Raw genomic sequence first — 21,543 nt, forward strand, 5'->3', positions numbered from 1 at the left:
GGCTCACAGGTCAGAAGCATTTTTGTTTTATAGATCTCTTAAGGACGGTAATTTAAACTTAAAACATAACTTTAGCCCTCACATGTCCTCCCCCAATAGATTATTAAAAAGCAGCTGTAGGCCTGGCAGATGAATCTCTGAGTTCGAGGCTAGCCTGGTGTACAGCGTGAGCTCCAAGACAGCCAGGGATACACAGAGAAACCCTGTCCCAAAACAATAACAAAACAAAACAAAATAGCAGCTGTAGATAGAAGGCAGAAAGAGAGGTTTGGTCTGACCCTAGGCAGGACCATGTTTATTCACAAGGAGAGAGTATTTTGTCACCTACGTGTTTGGATGGCCAGGATGGCTACACAGGGAGATGGGATGCAGCTCCTTATAATTGTAGTCCACAAGGGAATCTGGGAACTGTAGTCCTTCACTAGGAAACTATCACTCCCCTGCCCCTTTATTCTTGGAGCTTAGAACAGAGTGTGGCTCAGTAAATAAGTCTATGGTATCATGATTACATTGAGTTAAACTGAGGGTGACTCACTTGAGCACTCTGCCCATGATCCAAGCTTTTGTTCAGGTTGTTCCTGGCTGTGCCCCCTGGGAGTGCTCATATAATTTTCAAGGCTTCCACACTAGCTTCATCTGTGGCCTAAGAGTGTCATACTCACCCAGCCCTTTGTCACCATGGTCATTTCCCAGTGGTTACTAAAAAACACACATTCTAGGCTGGGGTGGTGGTGTGTGTGTGTGTGAACATGGCACTGGGAAGCCTGTTGCAGGAGAATAGAGGGTTCCAGGTGAGCCTGTGCCACAGAGTTCTAGACCAGCCTGGGCTATATAGCAACACCCCACTCATATTTTGCAGTGTGGAGCATCTAGCATGCAGGCCTAGAGGAGAGGACACAAACCTATAGAGAAAGCTGCCCCACAGGCCCTTTTGACTGTAGGAGGAGAGAGACAGAAGAGACTGAAGGTACATTTTTAAAACATCATATTTATTGTTTTTTTTTTTTTCACGTTGATTATGAACCCTTTTCCCTTAACAGTTGTGGGTATTTTTGGTGTATCCATTCAGTCCTGTGGACACACTCATTTGCATGTACACATCCACACTTGTTTTTAACAAATGAATGAGCTTTGCTACCTGCTTAGCAGGTCAAGACGTTGCTCCCCGATGGTAACTTTTCCACTCTGGGTGTTCCTGACAGTGCAGGGCTCCAAACCAGCAGGAATTTTATTTGCTAGGGTGGCAGGAATATTCTTCTCTGCTGATGATAAACTTCCAGAAAGGGGCAGCTCAAGGCAGGGTAAAGGAAGCTCCTGCCGTTTGTTTGTTTGTTTGTTTTGTCTTTTTGAGGCAGGGTCTCACTTAGCCAAGGCTGACCTCTAACTGCCAAGGTGACCTTGAACCTCTGATCCTCTTGCTCTTCAACTGGAGTGCTGGGATATGTCTGCCTGTCTCACCACAGCTTATGTGGTGCTGAGACTGGACTCACAGCATCATGCATGCTAGACAAGCACTCTGCCAGTTAAGCTACGTCCCCATTCCCACTTTGTCTTCTTTCCACGGTCTTTCTTCTGGGTAGCCTAGAGCTAAGCTTTACCTCGGAACCACATTCTCTCCCCCAGAGTCGTCCCCTGTCCAATCAGGATCAACCCTGCTGAGAGTATGTACACCAGGGTGGGATGATTGTGTGAACCTGGGTTCACTAGGACTCCAGGAAACTCCAACATGGGAGACATATACCTTCACTGCCAATGCTCAGGAGTATGAGCAGGTCCTTGTTTCGAGCTTTTTTGTTGTTGTTTTTTATGTTCGAATCTCATGTGAATTACAGGAAACACATCACACCCGCAGCATACATACACCTGAGAAAAGTGGATGCCTATCCCCATTAAGGCTGGTGGAGTAGACGGGAGAGGCAGTGATGGTTGGTGACAGTACAAAGATCTGGAAACAGTGGAGAAAGCAAGCCAGGCTGAGGATGCAGAGGCAGAGGTCCACTGTGCTCCTGCCTGGGTTGTTTTCCCCCACATACAAGAGATGTTATTTTAAGGCTAATTCTCTTCACAGCTCACTGATCATATGTGTGTTTATATAAAGTTCTTTTTTTTTTTTTTTTTTTTTTTAAGATTTATGTATTTATTGTATATATAGTGTTCTGCCTGCATGTATGCCTGCAGGCCAGAAGAGGGCACCAGATCTCATTATAGATGGTTGTGAGCCACTATGTGGATACAGAGAGTTGAACTCAGGACTTCTGAAAGAACAGCCAGCGCTCTTAATCTCTGAGCCATCTCTCCAGCCCTATATAAAATTCTTTATAAACTATTTTAGTAAGAGCCAATGGTGTCCCTGAATGTATTAAGTTAGCTTATATTACTTCTCAGGGACAGCCACATCCCATCCCTTTATACTTCTCCAACAATTTTCCTTATGAGATCGCCCAGTTTGGATTCCTGTTTCCAAACACTGCTGCCCTTGCTTGGCATCCCAGATCATTCACAGGCTGAGAGACAGTGGAGCCTCCTCTCTGGGTGAGCTCTCAAGCACCAGACTTCACCCAGACCAAAAGTGGCTTTCTGAAAACCAAATCATTGCCTTTGATTTCTGTGAACTACCAATTTAGCCCAGATCCTGTCATCCTGGGGTCAGAGGCATGAGGTCACCACACAGCGCCCAGGGGCTCAGCTCCTCGAGAGTAATTTCCTAGGCACCTCCACAAGTCACAGAACCCTTTCTACTGTATAATAGAGAGCATAACACCCCCACCCACCCTCCCACCATCCAGACACCGTTGCTCCAGCTGCAGGTCAAGCTGGGCTTCGGGGTGGAAGGCAAGGTGGCCTCAGCTTTGGCCCCTCCTGGACCATCCCCAGGGGGGAATGTACAAGTTCATAGGAAGCAGAGAGACCAGCAATTTACAAGCCGGCAGAGCTGCACTGGGGTTTGTGTAGCGATGAGTGGTGTCCATGCTTGGGTATTCCATGGTCACTCTTAGGTGCTTGGGATCTGAATGGAAAAGAAGGAAGGAAGGTTGGAGGCCCTTCCCAAGGCTCTGGGTCTCCAGTACTGTAGGAATCTGGTGAGAACCCAGCCTCTGCTCAGGTCTCGCAGATCTTCACAGGAACCTCCTGGGACACTGAATCCTTGCTTGCTGGGGCACAGTATTCCACCAGAGAAGTGCGTCTACAACATCAAAGGGGTGTCACGTCCTGCTCTCCACCTGCTTCCCTGCCTCCTGCCTGGGAGTCAAAGAGCCTGGCTGCAGACTCTTGCTGTGACCCTCCCTCAGCCTCAGAAGATCTAAGAGGGGTTCCCTCCTCTGCCACGTGGGCTCAGAGTCTCTCCAAAGACCCCACCACGCTGTCTGTCTCTGGTGCTGGGCCTGAACTGCCTGAAAGCCCCCACCACACTGTTGCCCCCTGTCCATCTGTCTGTCCATGGCATTAATAACTCTTCTAATAGACACCTTATTCCCTATCTCGGTGTCCTCTTGAACCCCCCACCCCAAACCTACCAGGTACAGGGAGGATGGTGCCAGGCATCGAACCACCGTCACATACTTGGTCACTGCAGGGGCAGCCCAGAGCCACAGCTTCTTCCTGCCTTCAGTGCTGAGGTGACAGTCCCCATCCCCTAAGCCTGTGGCCTTCTCCACTGTCTGAACATCCCCTGTGGATATCCACAGCTTCACCCATTAACAAGCCCTCAGCTGGACCATGGGCTTCCTTCACAGGAGCATGCCGTTCCATCAAGGTGCCCCTCCTGGACCCACTTCCCACAAGTCACTGGGACTGCCTCCCTCTTCAAGCTGCCCAGGGGTCCTGCCCACAGGCACAACAATGCTGCTCAGTACCTCGATCCCCTCTGTCCCCTGAGCCCACAGCTCCTCCTCTCTGCCTCCACTCTGTCATTCCTCTCCCTTCACAGCCTAGGTGAAGGACTCCCAGGGCAGCAGATGTCCTGGGGTGTCTATCTGGTGGAGTCAGGGCCTCCCTCAAGATGCGCCCTGCACAGAAGGGCAAACTCCTTATCACCAAGTCAGATGTTCCTGGAATGTTGCATGCGGCCTGGGCATAAACCCTGTAGTAGTTCTGACAGGAGAGAAGCATTCTGAAGGGACAACGGTGCGCCTCCTTCAGCTCTCAGACCTTTGAAACAACGAAGGCCAAGGAATTGGGATTTCCCCAGGAGTCTCCTGCTGAGGAGAGGAGGCCAGAATCTTGGAGGAGAGCCTGGAGCCGGGACAACGGTGGACAGGACCACACTATGACTAGGACTGCTTAGCATACCTCTATTTAAACTTAAATCTCCTGTCAGTACTCCAAAGGTTAACTTTGGGTGGGTGGGTGGGTGGGGTCCCTGAACCTTTTTATTTATGAATAAATCTCCTTTCTCTGCTTTTCACTGTTACTCTAATTGTCCTGTTGGGGACAGGTGGCTGAGCCTGGCTTGTTAGGGCTGTCACGACCCAAGCCCTGGGAATAACAGGGATGCCCATCTGGCCCACATACCCTGGGCCAAATTATTTACCTGGCTGAGGGGAGCAGGCACATGGTCACTCGGGCACACACCTGGGATGTCGCCCACTGCAGCCACTGGATATCATCAGGGATGTCAGGGAGCCACGTCACTAACCTGTGGGAAGGAAGCCAAGGACACCACCGTGCATGTACTACACATATAAACACACAAGCACATATCACACACACACACAGGTTTACTGTATCAGCCTGAAGATAAACCAGAAGAAAAGTCAATAAAAAGCAGCCATCTCCCAAGGGTAGCCTTCATCCACAGGAGCTGCCACTGGCACGTCTAAGCCCGATCTGATAAGCTCCTTAAGGCGGATCTGGCTGCCATCACATCAGTGAACCTTCTAAAATCCATAGAGCAAACCAGGCCACTCAGGCTTCCAGAAAACTCCTGGGAATGAATGTGCAAGGCCTCAGCTCAGTGGGGTCAGTCAACCTAATTTCTCAAGGGCTGATGGCAAGTGCTGGCTGAGGCCTAGGCTCTCCACGGAGGCCAGCTGTTCGTGGACACCATGAACCCAATGATAGTACCATGGGGGCCAAAAACATCGGTAGGCTCTGGCAAGAGGCAGGTTGCCGGTGAGTGCCAACCCAGAGCAGGAGGCCCATTCTCCAGGGGGTCACTGGATCATTAAAGCTGCCCAGGGATTTTGATGGAGAAATTAGAGGTTGGGCTGCTGCAGGGCGCTAAAATGGAAATGCAGGGGATACCCACAAGACTCTAGCTTGCTGCATGTCCTACCCAGAGGTGTGTGAGCAGACCTGCCCAAATGGCAGGTTTGTCGTGGAGCAGATAGAGAAGAAGCACGGAGGCAGACCTGGGTTCCATTTATTTCTTTTCACACAGGGTCTCGTTTTTTCTTGTCAGGCTGGCCTAGACCTCCTGGGCTTTTTAGCTTCCCAAGCAGCTGGGCTGTAATTGTGAGCGGCTGACTGGGCTAAGAGATTCTGTAGCCTCGGCCAGAAGGGGAGGGAGCCAGACATTGCCAAGGACCAGTACAACTGTAAAGCTTGGTGGCATATCCAAGCTTCTAGGAAAGACAAGGAGAGACCTGCCTCCTGCCGTAGTGGGCTGGGTCAGCATTAGTCACTGCCTGGGAGCTGTGCTGGTGACCATAAAATAACATAAGTGGGGTGCAAATGGGGGGTTGAATCATGCCTGACACCCTGAATGCACATGAGAGGTTGAGGCAGAAGGCTGACTTGAGTTTAAGGTCAGTCTGGTCTACACAGTAAGTTCCAGGCTAGCTTGGGCTTCGGAGTTAAAATTCTGGCTCAAAAGTTTGTACACACGGGGCAGAGAGATGGTTCACAGGGTGAAGATGCTTTGGGCCATGTCTGACACCTTGAGTTTGATTTCCAGGACCCACACAATGGGAGGAGAGAACCAACTTTGGAAAGTTATCCTCTGACCTTCACACACAGGCTATGGCCCTCATGAGTGCTTGCACAGATGCGCGCACACGCACACTCACACAAAATCAATCAATCATAATATTAATAATAGTAAATTAATTATATCAATTAATAATATTAATAATAATAAAAATAAATGTAAAAATACCCCAACATACAGACACCCCCACCCCCACATACACTCCCACTTATACAGAAATACCCCTCCACACCCCTCCCCCAACACACACACACACACACACACACACACACACACACACAAGAAGAGAATGCTCACATAAAAGAACAGGAAGGAAGGACCTGTCAGTTTAGAAGTTGACTTATGCTGCTAATGTTAAAACCAGAGAGAATGCTGGGCAGTGGTGGTGCACACCTTTAATCCAGCACTCAGGAGGCAGAAAAAGGTGGATCTCTGCTTTCAAGGCCAGCCTGGTCTGCACGGAGAAACCCTGTCTCGAAAACCAAAACCAAACCAACTAAACAAAAATAACCCGAAGAATGGGACTGGAAGGCAAATCTGAGGAGACTTCAGATTGGAGGCAAAAAGTCAAAGGTCTGAAAAATGCAGAAAAGAGAAAGTTCCTGAGCCCGGAATCCAACCCAGAGACAAGGCTTTCACAAGAGCCCCAGGAAAGGGGAGGAATGGCCATGGAAAAGAAGGAATTACAGACATAATTACAGAAAGTCCAGTCCCCAAACCACAGGAGAGCCAGGCTTTGACTGAGAAAGTGACAGTCGGTGGAATGAAAGACTAGCCCAGAAGGGCCAGAAAGACAAAGCCACTCAGCCACAGAGGAGGAGAACCAGGTGGAAGTGGACTCCTCATGAGTAATCCCATGAGAGCCTGGCTTGGGGCTCAAGAGGACAGACTGTGGGCTGCAGGTCTTTGAGCAGCTGCTCAGCAGTCAGCTGATATAAAAAAAACAGCGGAGGCTCCAGGGAGGCCAGCAGAAGTTTCCCTAGGGATTTGGTGGGGCTCCGCTTCGGCAAAACAATCGAGAACACCAAGAAAAAGACAGGGCCCAGCCAGGGTGGCACACACCTTTAATCCTAGCACTCAGGAGGCAGAGGCAGGAGGAGCTCTGAGTTCGAGGACAAGCCTGGTCTACAGAGTGAGTTCTAGGACATGGAAGGGCAGGGCTGTGTGGTGGCCCTGAGGCACCAGTCCAGATGAGACAGGACAAGGACACCAGGAGAGGGCCAAGGCAAATGGCACAGCCAGAACTTCCAGATGATGCCTCTCTCCCTCTCAGCCTCCATCTCTCTCCTCACCTCCTCTCTCTCCCTCCCCCCCCCTTCCTTGTGGTACTGGGACTGAGGCATTGAACCATGGTAACTACCCATTCCACCAGTGAGCTACATGCCCAGCCAGGCACATTCTGTTTTTGAGACAGGGTCTCTATATATGTATCCCAAGCTAGTCTTAACTAACGCTGTGACCCAGGGTGGTTTTGAACTCCTGATCTTCCTGCCTCAGCCTCCATTCAGAGTGCTAGGACCACAGGTGTGTACCACCACACCCAGTATAAAAATCTGAAACATTCTGAGTATTGGCATGATGCTCAAAACATTTCTGATTTTTTTTTTTTAGCCTGTTTGAAATTGCTTAACTGGTAAGCCTATGCAAATACCCAGAATTCCAAAGCAACAACAAGAAAACCAAATCCTCAGAAGTCTCAGACACTTTGCTCCTAAGCCTGAAAACAAATCACTGTTGCCAGCTGAACATGTGGGCACATGCCACAGGCAGGACCTCGCTGGGCCTTCTGATTATCCTCTGCCCCAGGCAGGCTCACCCCTATCTCTTCAAAGGTAAGCTGAGGTGCAGAGAGGTACATTCATTAGTCCAGGGCCACGCAGCTGTGGAAGGGTGCAGCCAGGTGTTAGGCCAGGACAGTCTGATGGCGGAGCTGAGCTGCTGCCCCACTGTGCCGTGTGAGTGGGAGCCCCAAGTTCCAGGCCACCTCACTTCTGTCTCCTAACTGCTGACTCGGACTTACACCATCCAACAATGGCCAGAGGGCATGGGCCTCTCAGCTCAATACTGTGATTCGAAAGACAGGCCCAAGGACAGCAAGGACCTGCCTCTAGGCCTGGCCTTCCTACTCACCAGCTCAGTGGCCATAGTGTTGTGGCCTCTACCCCTCCCTGCCTCAGTTTCCCCAGGGGATCATGAATGGCTGGACTAGGGGCTAGTTAAGGCCATGGCCAGCTCTATGAGTCTGCAGATGGCTTCAGAGCTTACACCATGTTGCAGATAGCCATGGCTGAAGGAAGGAGGGCCTCTCTTGTGACACATACAGCCAGCCTGGGCCAGAGCCACTACCAGCTCACTGAACTGTCACTCCAGGCCTCGATGCTTACCTGTGGACTGTAGCAATGGCCAACTCCACAGGCAGAGTACAGGGCAGCATGATGTAAGATAGAATTCTGATGGGCAGGAGGTTGCAGGCTTTGCTCAGGTAGCCGTCTCTGTCCTTAATCGCTTCACTCAGAGCTGAAAAGAGCAATTTGGAACCACAGCTCTGTCTGGCTCCTGAGAATACCAGGATTCGAGCCCCCCTCTGCCCAATAGGGCTCAGACCAGCTTTGAAAGAGAGGAAGCCTGGAGCCGACAGCCAGGCAGCAGTTCAGACGGGACACACTGCGGTTTGTGAGCCGTTCCTCTCACAGCCAGGGTGGTGCAGAGGTCAATCACCAGCCAAGCCTGGTGGTTCGGGCTTCTAATCCCAGCCCTTGGGAAGCTGAAGCAGGAGGATTTCGAGTTGGAGGCCAGTGTGGGCTACCCAGTGAGATAGTCTCGGAGAGAAAAGAAGACATGGAAAAGAGTTCCATCTCTCCCTCCCACCTCCCCCCTCCCCTCTGCCGGCACATGTTTAGGCCTGTGGCTCTCTCATGTTTCCAGATGAGGGTGCACACCGCTTCCCAGCCACCCTTGGCCTCACTCCTCTCCTCCGCTGCCTCTTGCTTCCTGCAGCCTGACCTTTGATCCCCCTGATGACCTCCTGACACCACCCACAGAACAGCTACTGCCTGAAGGACAGACACCGGGTTCCATTCATGGCTGAGTCTCTCTCTCGGGCCTGGCTGGAAGCTGTTTGTGGGCTAGTCGGTCTGACTTGGCAGACCGGACCACGGTCACATGCCGCCGCGGTTACTCAGCAACACTCTTATAAACAACAAACGCTGACTCTTCACAGAGTTGGATGCCGGAAGAGGCCAAGTGTTAAGGCGCCAGCGGACACTGGTGTCCGCTGAGGGCCCAGGTCATAGGTAGCACCTCTGTGGGCCGAAGTAGCGGAGGATATCTACCGGCCCTCTGTACAGCACCCATCTCATTTGGAAGGCCCTGCCCCCAGGAGTTGTCCTAATGCTTGCCTCCCAACACCACATCCCCCTGGGAGCTTGGATTTCAGTGTGAGAATCATTTGTGTTCTTGAGATAGGGTCTCACGTAGCCCAGGCTGACTCAGAGCTCACTATGTGGCCAAGGCTTGCCTTGAACCCCTGATCCTCCTGGCTTCATCTCCTAAGGTCAATACCACATTAGGCTGTCAGCACAGGAATTTTGAGGGACACAAACATTTAGAACATGTCATTGTCCACTCGGCAGCCAGTGACACAGAATCCATCACGTGGAGGTATATAAAATGGCTGAAGAATGAGGGAGCCAAGGAGAGACAAATGGACAACTGTGACCCCCAAAGGCATTCTGAATGAAGAGCTGGGAGACAGAGGCTGGATCCCAGGTCCTCCCTCATATCTATGGCTCTAATCAGAGCTGGAGCCAGTGGGGAGGCAGTCTGGCAGGGTGGGCCTGGGCCTGGCTGCTGGGCTGGAGCTTGTGTGGGTATCCTGGGCTCAACTGGATCAGCGTTCCTCCTGGTCATGACCTCTAGGTACAGGGATGGGTGGCAGTGGCCAGCTTGTGCAGTAGATGGAGATGTCTTTATGGCCTGTCCCCATAATCCCTTTTCCCCTCACACACAGCAAGTGGCCCAGTTGCTTACACTGACCATGACTGGCACACCTTAGTCTCATCCCGCCCCAGTATAGCAAGCAGTACCTGTGCTGAGCTGGGGGGACAAGGTCTCCTGGATGCTCTCATCCCAGGGCACAGCTGTAAGGTACAGGCTGGCTGGTAGCTTGTCCCCCATGTTTTCCGGGCAGAGCGGTGTGGCTTCTGACTCCATCTCCTCTGAGGACAGACTCAGGCCGGGCTGTGGCCCATTACAGATGCCTGCAAAGAACAGGGAGATGCCCATGAGGGTAGAGATGGGAGACAGCTGTCAGCTACCCAGCCACACTCAGCCCCAGGTGGCGGGGGAGGCGAGCCAACATAGCAACTTCATGCCTGCTATAATCCCACACAGGACACATCAGAACTAGACGTGCCGTGTGTGCAGCCGGGCAGATGGGAGTGTGGTCCCTGCCTCGCTCACTCGCTCACTCTCTAGCTACGTGGGATTCTCTCTGCTTCAGAGTCAAACACTACACCAAACAAATATCTCTTCTCCCACAGGCCGAGCACTTTACAAATCGCAGGCCCTGAACGACAGCCCCGGGGCCATTCAACAGCTACCAGAATCACCAGTTCCACTCACCGGCTGAGGAGACGCAAGCACAGAGACTCATTCAGAGTCCCACGACCACTACTCGGCAGAGCCAGGTCTGGTGACACCCTTCCACCACACGGCTTCCAAGTACTGAGAGGCAGGCAGGGCCATATCTAATCCTGGTCTGTCTTTCTTCTCCCTCGTGATTTTTTTTTGTTTCTTTCCCTTGAGTCAAGGTCTCACGATATAGCTCTGGCTGACCTTGATGTTGCAATCCTCCAGCCTCAGCCCCCTAAGCCCTGGGACTGCAGGTCTGGGCCAACAGCCTAACCGAGAAGCAACACCTTGAAGGATTTTTTTTTTTTTTTGAAACAAATCAATGTCCTCCAATCCCAAGATGGAGCAGCATATTGGATAAAGTAGCCAACCCCTTGTGTGCGCGTGTCTGTGCATGTGCATGTCTGTGTGCATGCCTGCACCTGTGTGGGGTGCTGGGCACTGCTTCCCCTCACTATACTGCAGCTCTCCTCTGGCTTGCTCCACCCTTGATTTGGCAGCCCTCAGTGGCTCCCAAGTCCACACGTCACACTTCCTGTGCCCTCTTTGTCCCTCTTTCAGTGTCCCCACCCTGTGTCACTCCAGCCACACGGGCCTCCTCTCATCACCTCTGGGAGCCACAGGCCTTGACTCCTGCTCCCAAGCTCTCCTACTCATCCAGGGCCCACACTCTCCAGGACATCCTTCTCTTGTTCAGGCCCTGACGATCTCAATCTCAAGGGTCAGCCCGAAACCTAGATCTCCCCGCCAGTTCACCACCGCCCTTCCACATGCCCATCCCGCCTCTTCATGAGGCTGCGGAGGCTGCTTGCCATGGCCCTGCGGCCTTCAGAGTGGATGAACACACATCTGTCCTTACAAAAGGACCATCTCCTGTCTCCACAGATGTGCTTCAAAACCACGCATGCCAGGCAAATGTTCTACCAACCCTCTTTTTTTTCTTCTTCCTTTCCCTTCTCTTCCTTTCTTTTCCTGATGGGCTTGGGCACTGAATCCAGTGCCCTCTCTGTGCTAGGCAAGCACACTGGCACTGAGCTACAGCCCCAGCCCTTTTAGGGAGCCCCTGACTCAAGAACTTTTAAAAAAAAATCAGGGTCTCACTAAGTGGCCCAGGCTGGTCTCGAGCTCATTTGGCAACCAGGGTAGGCCTTGAACTGCAATCCTCTGCCTTAGCCTCCTGAGTAGCTGAGATGACAGGTCCACGATACCAGGCCCAGCTGGTGACAAGGGACATGTTTTTTTTAAAGAAGGACCAGCTTTCCTCACTGTGTGACTGTGGGACGTGCCCGAGTAAACTAAGGTAGTCATGATATCAAAATCCCATTCCACTGTGTGACTACATATACACAGCCCAGCATGGCCTAGGTGAGCTTGGATGACTCAAGTGTAGGGCCTGCTAGGAAGAAGACTCATCCAGTGGGCGGGGCCCCGTCATGGGCTGGGGCCCAGATCCTGATGGCCTCATCCGGAAACTGCTCCCAAACCCTGTCACACCTGAGCCCATTACACTAAAGACTCACAAAAGAGCTCAAAGAGAAAGAAACAAGCGGCCTGCAGAGGAGGGGCCCTAGGGTGGCGTCAGGCTGCCCAGGTTCAAATCCCAGCCCTCCTCAGAATGGCTGCCCCTGCATCCTCTCCAGCCTGCATCCCATCTACGAAAGGGGCAAAGGCTTCCTATCCCAGAGGGCTGAGAAGTGGGCAGAGTGAGACTGTGGGGAAGTCCATGAGAATGGATGACAGAACCGAAGGACTCTGCGGTCACCCCCAGCCTAGACCTACCGTTCTCTGCCAGGAACCGGAAGGCGTCCAGGTACCCTTGAAAGCACAGCTCTCCCATCACCTGTGAACAAATCAGACAGGTGAACCACAGGGACCATGACTGCCATCTCTCTTGAGGACCAAGGACATCCAAGGCTTGGAGGAACCCTGATTCGGTTTCCCCAGGTCTCAGCTCCAATGTCCTCTCCACAGAAACTCTGCCAGCAAGATCTATGTTCCAGGCAGATGGCGCCTGGCTGGGGCTAAGCTGTCACTCCAACCAACACGGAACTACCCTACCTGTCCTGGACATTCATGGCCGAGCATCACGCTTGGTGAGCAACATCAGTACATGCAGCCTAGTTCTCAGGACACCTGTGGCTACATGGTGGCTGCACTATAACACCAGTCAGCAAAGGGAAGCTCTGAGTCTGGTGGCTCCTTGCCATGGTACAAATCAGAATCATGTTTAGGAACCAAAGTGAAAAAAAAAAAAGTTCTGGATTAGGGGCGTGGCTCAGCAATGTAGCTCTTGCCCATAATCCACCAGTGAGGGTTGGGGGGTTGTGGCTCAGTGCAGCGCTCCTTGTCTGGCTTCCATCCTCAGCATCACAAAAGAAGAAACCCCAAATGTCTGGGGCAGTGCCCCTGATTCATTTAAAATATTGTGTGTGTGTGTGTGTGTGTGTGTGTGTGTACATACGGAGGTCAGAGGACAATTTACCAAAGTTGGTACCTTCTCTTGCCATATGGGTTCCCAGGAATAAATTTAGTCCTCATGCTTGGCAGCAAGCACCTTTACATACTGAGTCATCTTGAGGGCCCACGATCTTTTAGTTTGTTTGTTTGTTTGTTTATTTGTTTGTTTTTGAGGCAGGGTCTCTCTCTGTCTCTGTCTCTGTCTCTCTCTCTCTAGCCCTGGATGTTTTGAAATCCCATATATAGGCCAACCTGGGCTTAAACTCACAGAGATCCACCTGCTTCTGCCTTCTGAGAGCTGGGATTAAAGGGGCACAGCACCATGCCTTGGTTGTGTGTGTGCATTTAAGATTTACTTTTTAGTTTTTAATTATTTATACAGGTACGTTCATGTGTATACAGAGGCTCACAGAAGCCAGAGGCACTGGAGTTACAGGCGATTGTGAGCCCGATGTGAGTGTTAGGAATCAAATTCAGATCCTCCACAAGAACAGAGTATGCTCTTCACCTCTAAGCCATCTCTCCAGCTTGTTTTGTTTTTAAACATTTTTTTAAACGTAATTTATGTATTTTATGTGAGTGCTCTGTCTGCTTGTATGCCTGCCAGAAGAGGGCATCAGATCCCATTATAGATGGTTGTGAGCTGTTATGTGGTTGCTGGGAATTGAGCTCAGGATCTCCAGAAGAGCAGCCAGTGCTCTTAACCGCTGAGCCTTCTCTCCAGCCCTCTTTTTTTTTTTTTAGAGGAAGGGTCTTTTTAGGTAACTCAGGCTGATTTCAAGGTCTCCATCCTCCTGCCCCAATTTTCTGGGTGCTGGAATACAGGTATGTACCACCCCTCCTACCCTACTGTGGGTAGTGCCAATTGTCAGCTTGACAGAATCTAGAGTCACATAGGAGATGGGCCTCTGAACATACCTGTGGGAGTTTATCATGGTTGTGTTAATTGGGGTAGGAAGACCCGCCCACTGTGGGTGGCACCACTCCCTGGCTGGAATCCTAGATTTTGTAAGCAGAAAAGGAGAGCAGGGTTGTAGCACATATCCATCACTCTGCTTCCTGACCATGGACTCGATGTGAGCAAGCGCTCTAAGCTCCTGCCACATCACATGACTTCCCTTGAAACATGAGCCTGAATAAATCTTTTCAGAAAACTTGCTCTTGTCAGGATATATATAAATATATATATCACAACAGGAAAAGAAACTTAGACACCATCCCCCAGCCCTGACTTTTTTTTTTTTTTTTTAAAGATTTATTTATTTATTATGTATACAGTGTTCTGTCTGCATGTGTCCCTGCAGGCCAGAAGAGGGCACCAGATCTCATTACAGATGGTTGTGAGCCACCATGTGGTTGCTGGGAATTGAACTCAGGACCTCTGGAAGACTGGAAGAGCAGCCGATGCTCTTAACCATTGAGCCATCTCTCCAGCCCCAGCCCTGACTTTTTAGACCCCGATTCCTGGAAGTGGAGCCTGAACTCTGGGTCAATCCAAGTGAGCCCCAGTGGAGCCTGTGGTCAGAGGGATAACCAACCAGCTCTAGGACAGCAACATTTCTGAGTCACCATCATGGCATAGTCTATCCCTGTTTGCTCGTGGAGGGACTAACAGGTGTCCCCAGCTATCCGAGAGGCAGACAGCGGCACCCCAGCACCCCACTCACCTTCTCATCCGGTGGGAAGAGCGCTCTGCTTAGAAGGTGGAGGTTCCTAGTACAGAGGCGGAGACTGAGGTTGGTGACATTCACCTGGAAGAAGTTGGTGGACTTGACTTTGGGGCAGATGTCATGCTCGCCATAGAAAGGGGACACTGTGATGGTGGTTTTGGCATCCAGCAGGGGGACATTGTCACTCACGCCTCCATCCACATACCGCTGTAAGGAAGAAGGATACTGTTTTCTGAGACACTGCAGTCCATACGGTGGCCCAGGGACCACTCTTCCCGTGGCTTCTGACTGGCTTTCAAGGTTGCTGTGTGCTGTGGCATAGGATGCCCACTGTGCACGGGTGCCAGGCAGAGAGACGCATGGAGATGAGAGTCCACCCCATGTGTGCTTGTCAAGTCCTAAGGCCAGGTAGACACCCATAGGTGAGTCCCTATCATGTGCATAAGGGGGGCATATAAACTAGGGGTGCTATATGTCCTGGGGACAGAGTGTGATATGAACCCTGTCCCCAAAGGAGACACATGGCCACAAGTTCAAATCCAGACCCCCGTTGCTCCTTGGGAGATCTGGGACAAGATATTTAATCCAGCCTGGTTTCCTGTAACATTTTTCTTTTGGGGAGGGGGTAGGTTAGCCTTGAACTCATGATCCTCCTGCCTCAGTCTCCTGATTGCTGGGATTATCTATGAAAGTCACCATGCTCATGACCATCTTACATAGTTAAGGCTGGCCTTGAACTCCTGACCCTCCTTCCTGAGGAAAAGCATTCTAGGAAGTCAGGGGACATCACCAAGATGCTCCTGGGTCCCTTCCACTTAATTCTGGAACGATCATATGCCTACATCATGTCACAAGAAGACCGGGGACCAGTATCAAGAACCAAGATGTGCTTAGCAGGTAGGGTCCCTGGGCTATGCCCACAAAGGACACACATGTGGTACATATACATACACTCAAAAAACAAACAAACAAACAAACAAAAAGTAGATTGTTTCACTCTTGGTGGGCTGCACTTGCCTTTGAATCCCAGTACTTGGGAGAATTCTAGCCAAAGTTGCATAGTAAGACCCTGTCTAAAAGATTAAAAAAAAATGAAATACACAGCTAGCCTATAATTCCCCCTGAAAATCAACGACCTTACAAGAGTAATTTAATTCCTAAGCATCTTATACTTTAATTAGGCCACCAGGAGGATCCCCAGGGTGCTCAAGAGCAGATTAAGGGAGCCAGGCCAGTGTATCCAACAGACAGCAGACAGGAAGGTGGAAGACACTCCGGGGATGGGTGTGAGTCTGTGGATCGATCCTATGGGAATGGCTGGTATGGATTCTGTCCTCAACGCTGAAGATCCAGCTCTGCAGTTAGACACAGTCGTGGGCGCCAGAGCCCAGGTCACTGCAAAGGAGGCCTCAGACACTCAACTGTACACCCCCCATCACCTCCCCCCAACAGGTATACTTACCTCACCCCGGAAGGAAGGAGGGATTAGGCCTGAGAAGAAAGGAATGAAGCAGGAGCACACCAGGGCCTGTGAGGACAAAGAGACATGACAGTCACAGGGTGCAGCACTTCCCTGTGCCCTTCTGTACTTCCCCAAGTAAAAGGCTCTCTGCACACACTGGGCTTCTGAACACCTGGGTGAATGACCGGCACTCAACACTCGTATTTGAGGCCCTTGGGTCTCATCAGCACTACCGGCTCCTTAACCATTTGCCTGCACACTCCAATCTTCAGGCCCCCAGGCTGACCACGCAGTTGACTCGGCATAAGGGGCTAGAACCATGCATCTCACCCAGGGGCTGGAGGAAGCACGGACCTGGGCCCTCCCTCGGGGTTCTCCTGAGGTCAGTTAGAAGCCATGTGGACCCAGTGGTCCCGCAGACCACACTTTGAGAATCACTGTGCTGGACAGCACAGTGTCTACTGAGAACAGATAGGAATTGGCGGTTCAGAAGATACTAGAAATTCAAGTGGAGCTGGGCGGTGGTGGCACATGCCTTTAATCCCAGCACTTAGGAGGCAGAGGCAGGCGGATCTCTGTGAGTTCGAGCCCAGCCTGGGCTACAGAGTGAGTTCCAGGAAAGGCGCAAAGCTACATAGAGAGACTCTGTCTCAAAAAACAAAACAAACAAAAACAACAACAACAACAAAAAGTCAAGTGGAGAATTAGATTGCATGAAGCTACTGGCCACATGCGCAGCCTCATAGAAACACATTCAGTCAAACACAGTTTTTCATTTAAGAACTATAAAAAGCCTGTGTGTGTGTGTGTGTGTGTGTGTGTGTGTGTGTGTGTGTCTGTGTGTGTCTGTGTGTGTGTGTGTCTGTGTGTGTGTGTATATGGCCCCAAATGGCATTTTGATATGGCAACTTATCTTCTCTATGCTAGATCTTGAGAGTAGAGGCAAATAGAAATGGTCCCATCCTGGAGAAGCCAGTCTCACTGCATAACATGTATAAGTTGGGGTGTGAGGCACACCCAGGACCAGTTCTCTGAGTCTTGAAGGAGGAAGAGACACTTCTGTAAGGGTGCAGCTGCACAGCAGAGCACCTGCCTGGTATGCCCAAGGCCCTATCTGTTGTGGAATAATCTTCTTGTACACTGTGAAGATTTGTCACTCGGATTGTTCTAATATAAAGCTGAATAGTCAATAGCTAGGCAGGATTTGGGGGTCAGAGAGGATGCTGGGAAGCAGAAAAGCAGAGACATGGTGAGTCGCCAACTAGATGCAGAGGAAGCAGAACATGCAGGAGAGGTAACAAGCCATGAGCCATGCAACAGCACATAAATTAATAGAAACAGGTTAATGTAAGTTATAAGACTAGGTGGAAACAAGCCTAAGCTATCAGCCAAGCTTTTATAATTAATAAGAAGTCTCTGTGTGGTTATTTGGGAGCTGGTTGGAGGACAGAAAAGTCCACCTACATCTATCTTCCAGCCCCAGCACTGGAAAAATTAAAAGAATTAAAGAGTGCTAACATGGTACAGCTTCCAGGGGCTACAGACCAATTTCCTAGATGTACAGTGTTCACACAGTCCCGGTCCAGTGAGACAAGGACAGTCCTGCACTGCTTTTTCATTTGACCACACCCAGAGAGGCGAAGGACTTACATCCACCACTTCATCTTTGGAATGGAAATCAGACACCAGCACATTCTCTCCATCCGACACCCTGGTGAGGGAGATGTAAACCTTGCCAGAAATGATCTGGTGGACATTGTCTGGGAGGGTCTCCTGGAGCCCATCTCGGACGCACTTGTTAATGTTGAAGAATGGATGGAGGGAGCCAATGTTGCGTCTCCTGGCTTTCCGCACAAGGTCCATGAGGATCTCCATGATCTGATCTGGGGACAGAAGACAAACACACAGAACAGGATACCACACTGGAGACCAGAAACCACACAGAACTCCTGAACTGTGGCTGGTCCCAATGAAGACACCATAAAACACACCCTGTATTTTGGTCATGATTTAGCACATTCGAGGAGGCTACATTCCAAAGATTTACTGGATGATATTATCTCTTTCACAGTGGTTTACAGCCATTACAAAGTGATAATATTCTGGGTATGGCTCAAAAAAAAAAAATCCATTTCACCCTTGTCTGACTTTATTCAAAGGAGCAACTAGGAAATATAAGATTGGCCTGAATGGTGTGTGGTGTGTATTTAGTAGCCCATGTATGTGAGAACTCCCACCTGCATGTCCACAAAGCCACAAGCCACCAACACATCAGCACCCCAGCCTTGGCACAAATGAACTGAGCATTAGAAGATACAGGAGAAATAATAAATAATGAGAATAACCTAAATGTTATTCTCAACTCTACCCCCTTGCTGAGGAAAGCACTCTGCCACCTGTCTGTCCTTCAGGTTGCCTTAAAAAAATTTTTTTTAAAGATTAATTTATTTGTATGCGTGTGTGGGCGTGAGCTTATGTGTACCACATGTGTGCCGGAGTTCATAAAGACCAGAAGAGAGCGTCACATTCCGAGGACCTAGAGTGACAAGTGGCTGTCAGTTGCAAAGTGGGTGCTGGGAACTGAACTTGAGTCCTCTGCAAGAGCAGTAAGGGATCTTAACCACTGAGCCATCTCTCCAGCCACTAGACTGCCTTCAAGGAGAGCAAAATTTACTTGCTTTTGGAGACAGAAAGGATCGAGTAAAATGATGTCTATAAAATGCTCAACCCGGAAAAGGCTGCTGAAGTGGCTAGTCTCCATGTTAGGCTCAGAGCCCAGAATTCCCAGACTGCAGTGGGTGCACGGCACATTCAAGTTTCATCTGGTCTCACTCTCCAGCCCAGAGCCCTCGGGCTAATCCACCCTGTCCTGGCACTATATATAACCACCTCTTCCAGCCCCAAGCAGCGCAAATCCTGAACTCCACAAGGACAGACATATCCCAGCCTCACCTGATCCAACTCTAACCCTGACTACCAGCAAACCTCTCCCCCTTGCTGAGCCTGGCTTGAGAGTGAACTTACACACTACTGGCAGATCCTACCACCTACTCTGTCAAGATGCCCCAAGGGCCTGTGCCTGTCACAAACCTTCAGAAAATGCACCTTAGCAGCTCCCACCAGAGATAACCTGTAGCTCTGGCCTCTCTGTGACCATAGGACAGTCACAGGCTGCCCCGTCTTCCACGAAGTTACTAACACCTTCTGTAGGTGTAGTTCTCAACCTTCCTAAATGCTACAAACCTTTAATACAGTCCCTCATGTTGTGGTGACTCCCAACCACAAAATTATTTTCGTTGCTACTTCATAACTGTAATTTTGCTACTGTAATGAATTATAATGTAATTATCTGTGTTTTCCGATGGTCTTAGGCGACTCCCATGTGTGGGGCATTCAATCCTCCAACCACAGGTTGAGAAATACTGCTCTATATGATATAGGTATACTTCAGATTCCTGAGGTCAATGCATTTAAACCTTGTCCCAATAATTATCCATCCATATGAAGGCCCAGAGGCCTCCATGTAAGAAATGCTTTTGGGGGGTTAGAGAGATGGCTCGGCGGTTAAGAGCACTGACTGCTCTTCCAGAGGTCCTGAGTTCAATTCCAGCACCCACATGGTGGCTCACAACCATCTGTAATGAGATCTGATTCTCTCTTCTGGTGTCCCTGAAGATAGGTCCCTTGTTTACATTAAATAAATAAATAAATAAATAAATAAATAAATAAATAAATAAATAAATAAATAAATAAATATTTAAGAAAAAAAAAAGAAATGCTTTTGGTCAGTGCTGAAACCCAGGTGTGCAATGGCCATTGGGCTGGTCTAGCCTTTCCAGAGGCCACTCTCTCTGACCTTTGCTCCTGTCTCCCTCCCTCACTGGGGAAGACAGACAAGCAGGCACACAGCCAGCTAGACCTGCTTGTCTTCTAATCCCATCAGCTCAGGGTCTGCTCACTGATCCTATCCAATGGCAGAGCTCCGCTCATCAGCAGGGACTTTTCCTGTGCCTGCCAAAGTCACTCCTGGCTGGCTCTGGCCAGCTGAGCAAAGAGTAAAGTGTTGAAGAGGCCCAGATCAATAAGGGTTGATAAGGGGCATTATCGTGCCGCCTAGGGACCTTTGGGTGTCAGCAGCTTCCCCGTGGGCACTTAGCCGGGCCCTGCCCACAATCTCAAAAGCATCCAGCTGAGACACTGGGAAGGGCATCGCACCCTAATAGTTTAGGGGATGAGAGAAGCAAATTCACCTCCTCTTGCTCATAGATGCATGCATGGGCAAATGTTTAATTAGGCCAAGATTCAAATGCCCAGAATGTCACTGCCAGTGACACGGATCTGGGAGAGGCGGCTGCCCCAGGTCAGTGAAGACAGGAAAGGGTGGAACTGGACCTGTCTGGGAATCCATTCCAATCTCTAGGGAGGGTTCCAAATACTTTTCTAACGCACGCACCCCACCCCTAGCAGTCATCTCGCAAGGCGACCAGAGGGCTGGACTGCCACCCAGGGTTCAAGTCTGGGTACCTTCTGCCCCTCCTGGCGGCACCCACCATGGTACATTAGCCAGAGACACACAGGACAAACCCTTCGCGGCTCTGATGACAGGGACCGGAGGACCCCTGCGTTGCTTCCTGCACCTTCTTTTCTACTGATCCGGGATGGCCCAGTTGGCAGAACCCAGTGGAGGGCCCATTTCAAACCAGGGCGCCAGAGCGGGCCGGGAAAAAGATGCTCAAGTGTCTCCGGTGCACAGCGCGCCGCTGCCGCCCGCCCTCGGAAATCCCACGCCGGGCCCCACGGCACCGGGAAAGGTGGGAGCTCTCTGGGCAGGTTCTTTCGGGCACCCCGGAAGGTGTCGCCGATTCCCTAGGTGGAGAGGCCCTCCCCGCACGCAGGGCCTTGGGTGGTGGCCGTGAACGCACCGAGAGGGAGTCTGCATACGAAGGCGACCGCGTGCAGTGCACCGGCCGAGCAGCCGAAGAACGTGCGCGCCTCGCCGAGGAGGTGCGGGGCGCGCTCGCTCAGACACAGCGTGGCCCCGATGTGGTAGAAGCCCAGGAAGCCGCAGCCGGCGAACGACAGACTCGAGCAGCGCTCTGCGTCGTACATGGCGCTCGGCGCTCGGGGTGGCGCTGCACCTCAGCTCCGCTCCCAGTGCGCAGCTCTGAGCCTAGGGAGCCGCAGCCACCTAGGCAGTCCTCGGATGACGTCACCCAAGGCCCCGCCCCTCTCGGACCATGCAAATAAACCAATGGGAGGACCAATGGGCGTACAGGGCTCCTGCCCCGCCCCCGCCCTCCTGGGCTTTCCCAAACCCAAGGCTTAGATGCTTGATGGACAGAAGTGGCTCTTCTTTTCTTTCAGGTCCTGGGTGGCACGCCCGTGACACACTC

At 51.0% G+C, this 21,543-nt stretch overlaps 1 protein-coding gene across 2 annotated transcripts; it reads right to left on the reverse strand.

Annotated features, from left to right (window-relative positions):
• Positions 1–2,298: 2,298 nt before the first annotated feature.
• Positions 2,299–21,341, reverse strand: Pnpla3 (patatin like phospholipase domain containing 3). 2 transcript variants are annotated; one of them, XM_028856748.2, is made up of 9 exons: positions 21,073–21,338; positions 17,801–18,033; positions 16,151–16,216; positions 14,686–14,895; positions 12,341–12,401; positions 10,015–10,188; positions 8,314–8,446; positions 4,532–4,636; positions 2,299–3,007 (listed from the first exon to the last, which is right to left on the reverse strand). In XM_028856748.2, exons 1-9 carry the CDS (start codon positions 21,257–21,259, stop codon positions 2,917–2,919), a joined length of 1,260 nt encoding a protein of 419 aa, XP_028712581.1. In that variant the 5' UTR covers positions 21,260–21,338; the 3' UTR covers positions 2,299–2,916. The 2 variants fall into 2 exon arrangements, with proteins under 2 accessions (XP_028712581.1, XP_028712582.1); XM_028856749.2 differs by having other exon boundaries at positions 2,915–3,184; positions 21,073–21,341.
• Between the last annotated feature and the right edge of the window lie 202 nt (positions 21,342–21,543).

This window comes from Peromyscus leucopus, chromosome 20 (genome assembly GCF_004664715.2).
Source record: "Peromyscus leucopus breed LL Stock chromosome 20, UCI_PerLeu_2.1, whole genome shotgun sequence".
NCBI lineage: Eukaryota > Metazoa > Chordata > Mammalia > Rodentia > Cricetidae > Peromyscus > Peromyscus leucopus.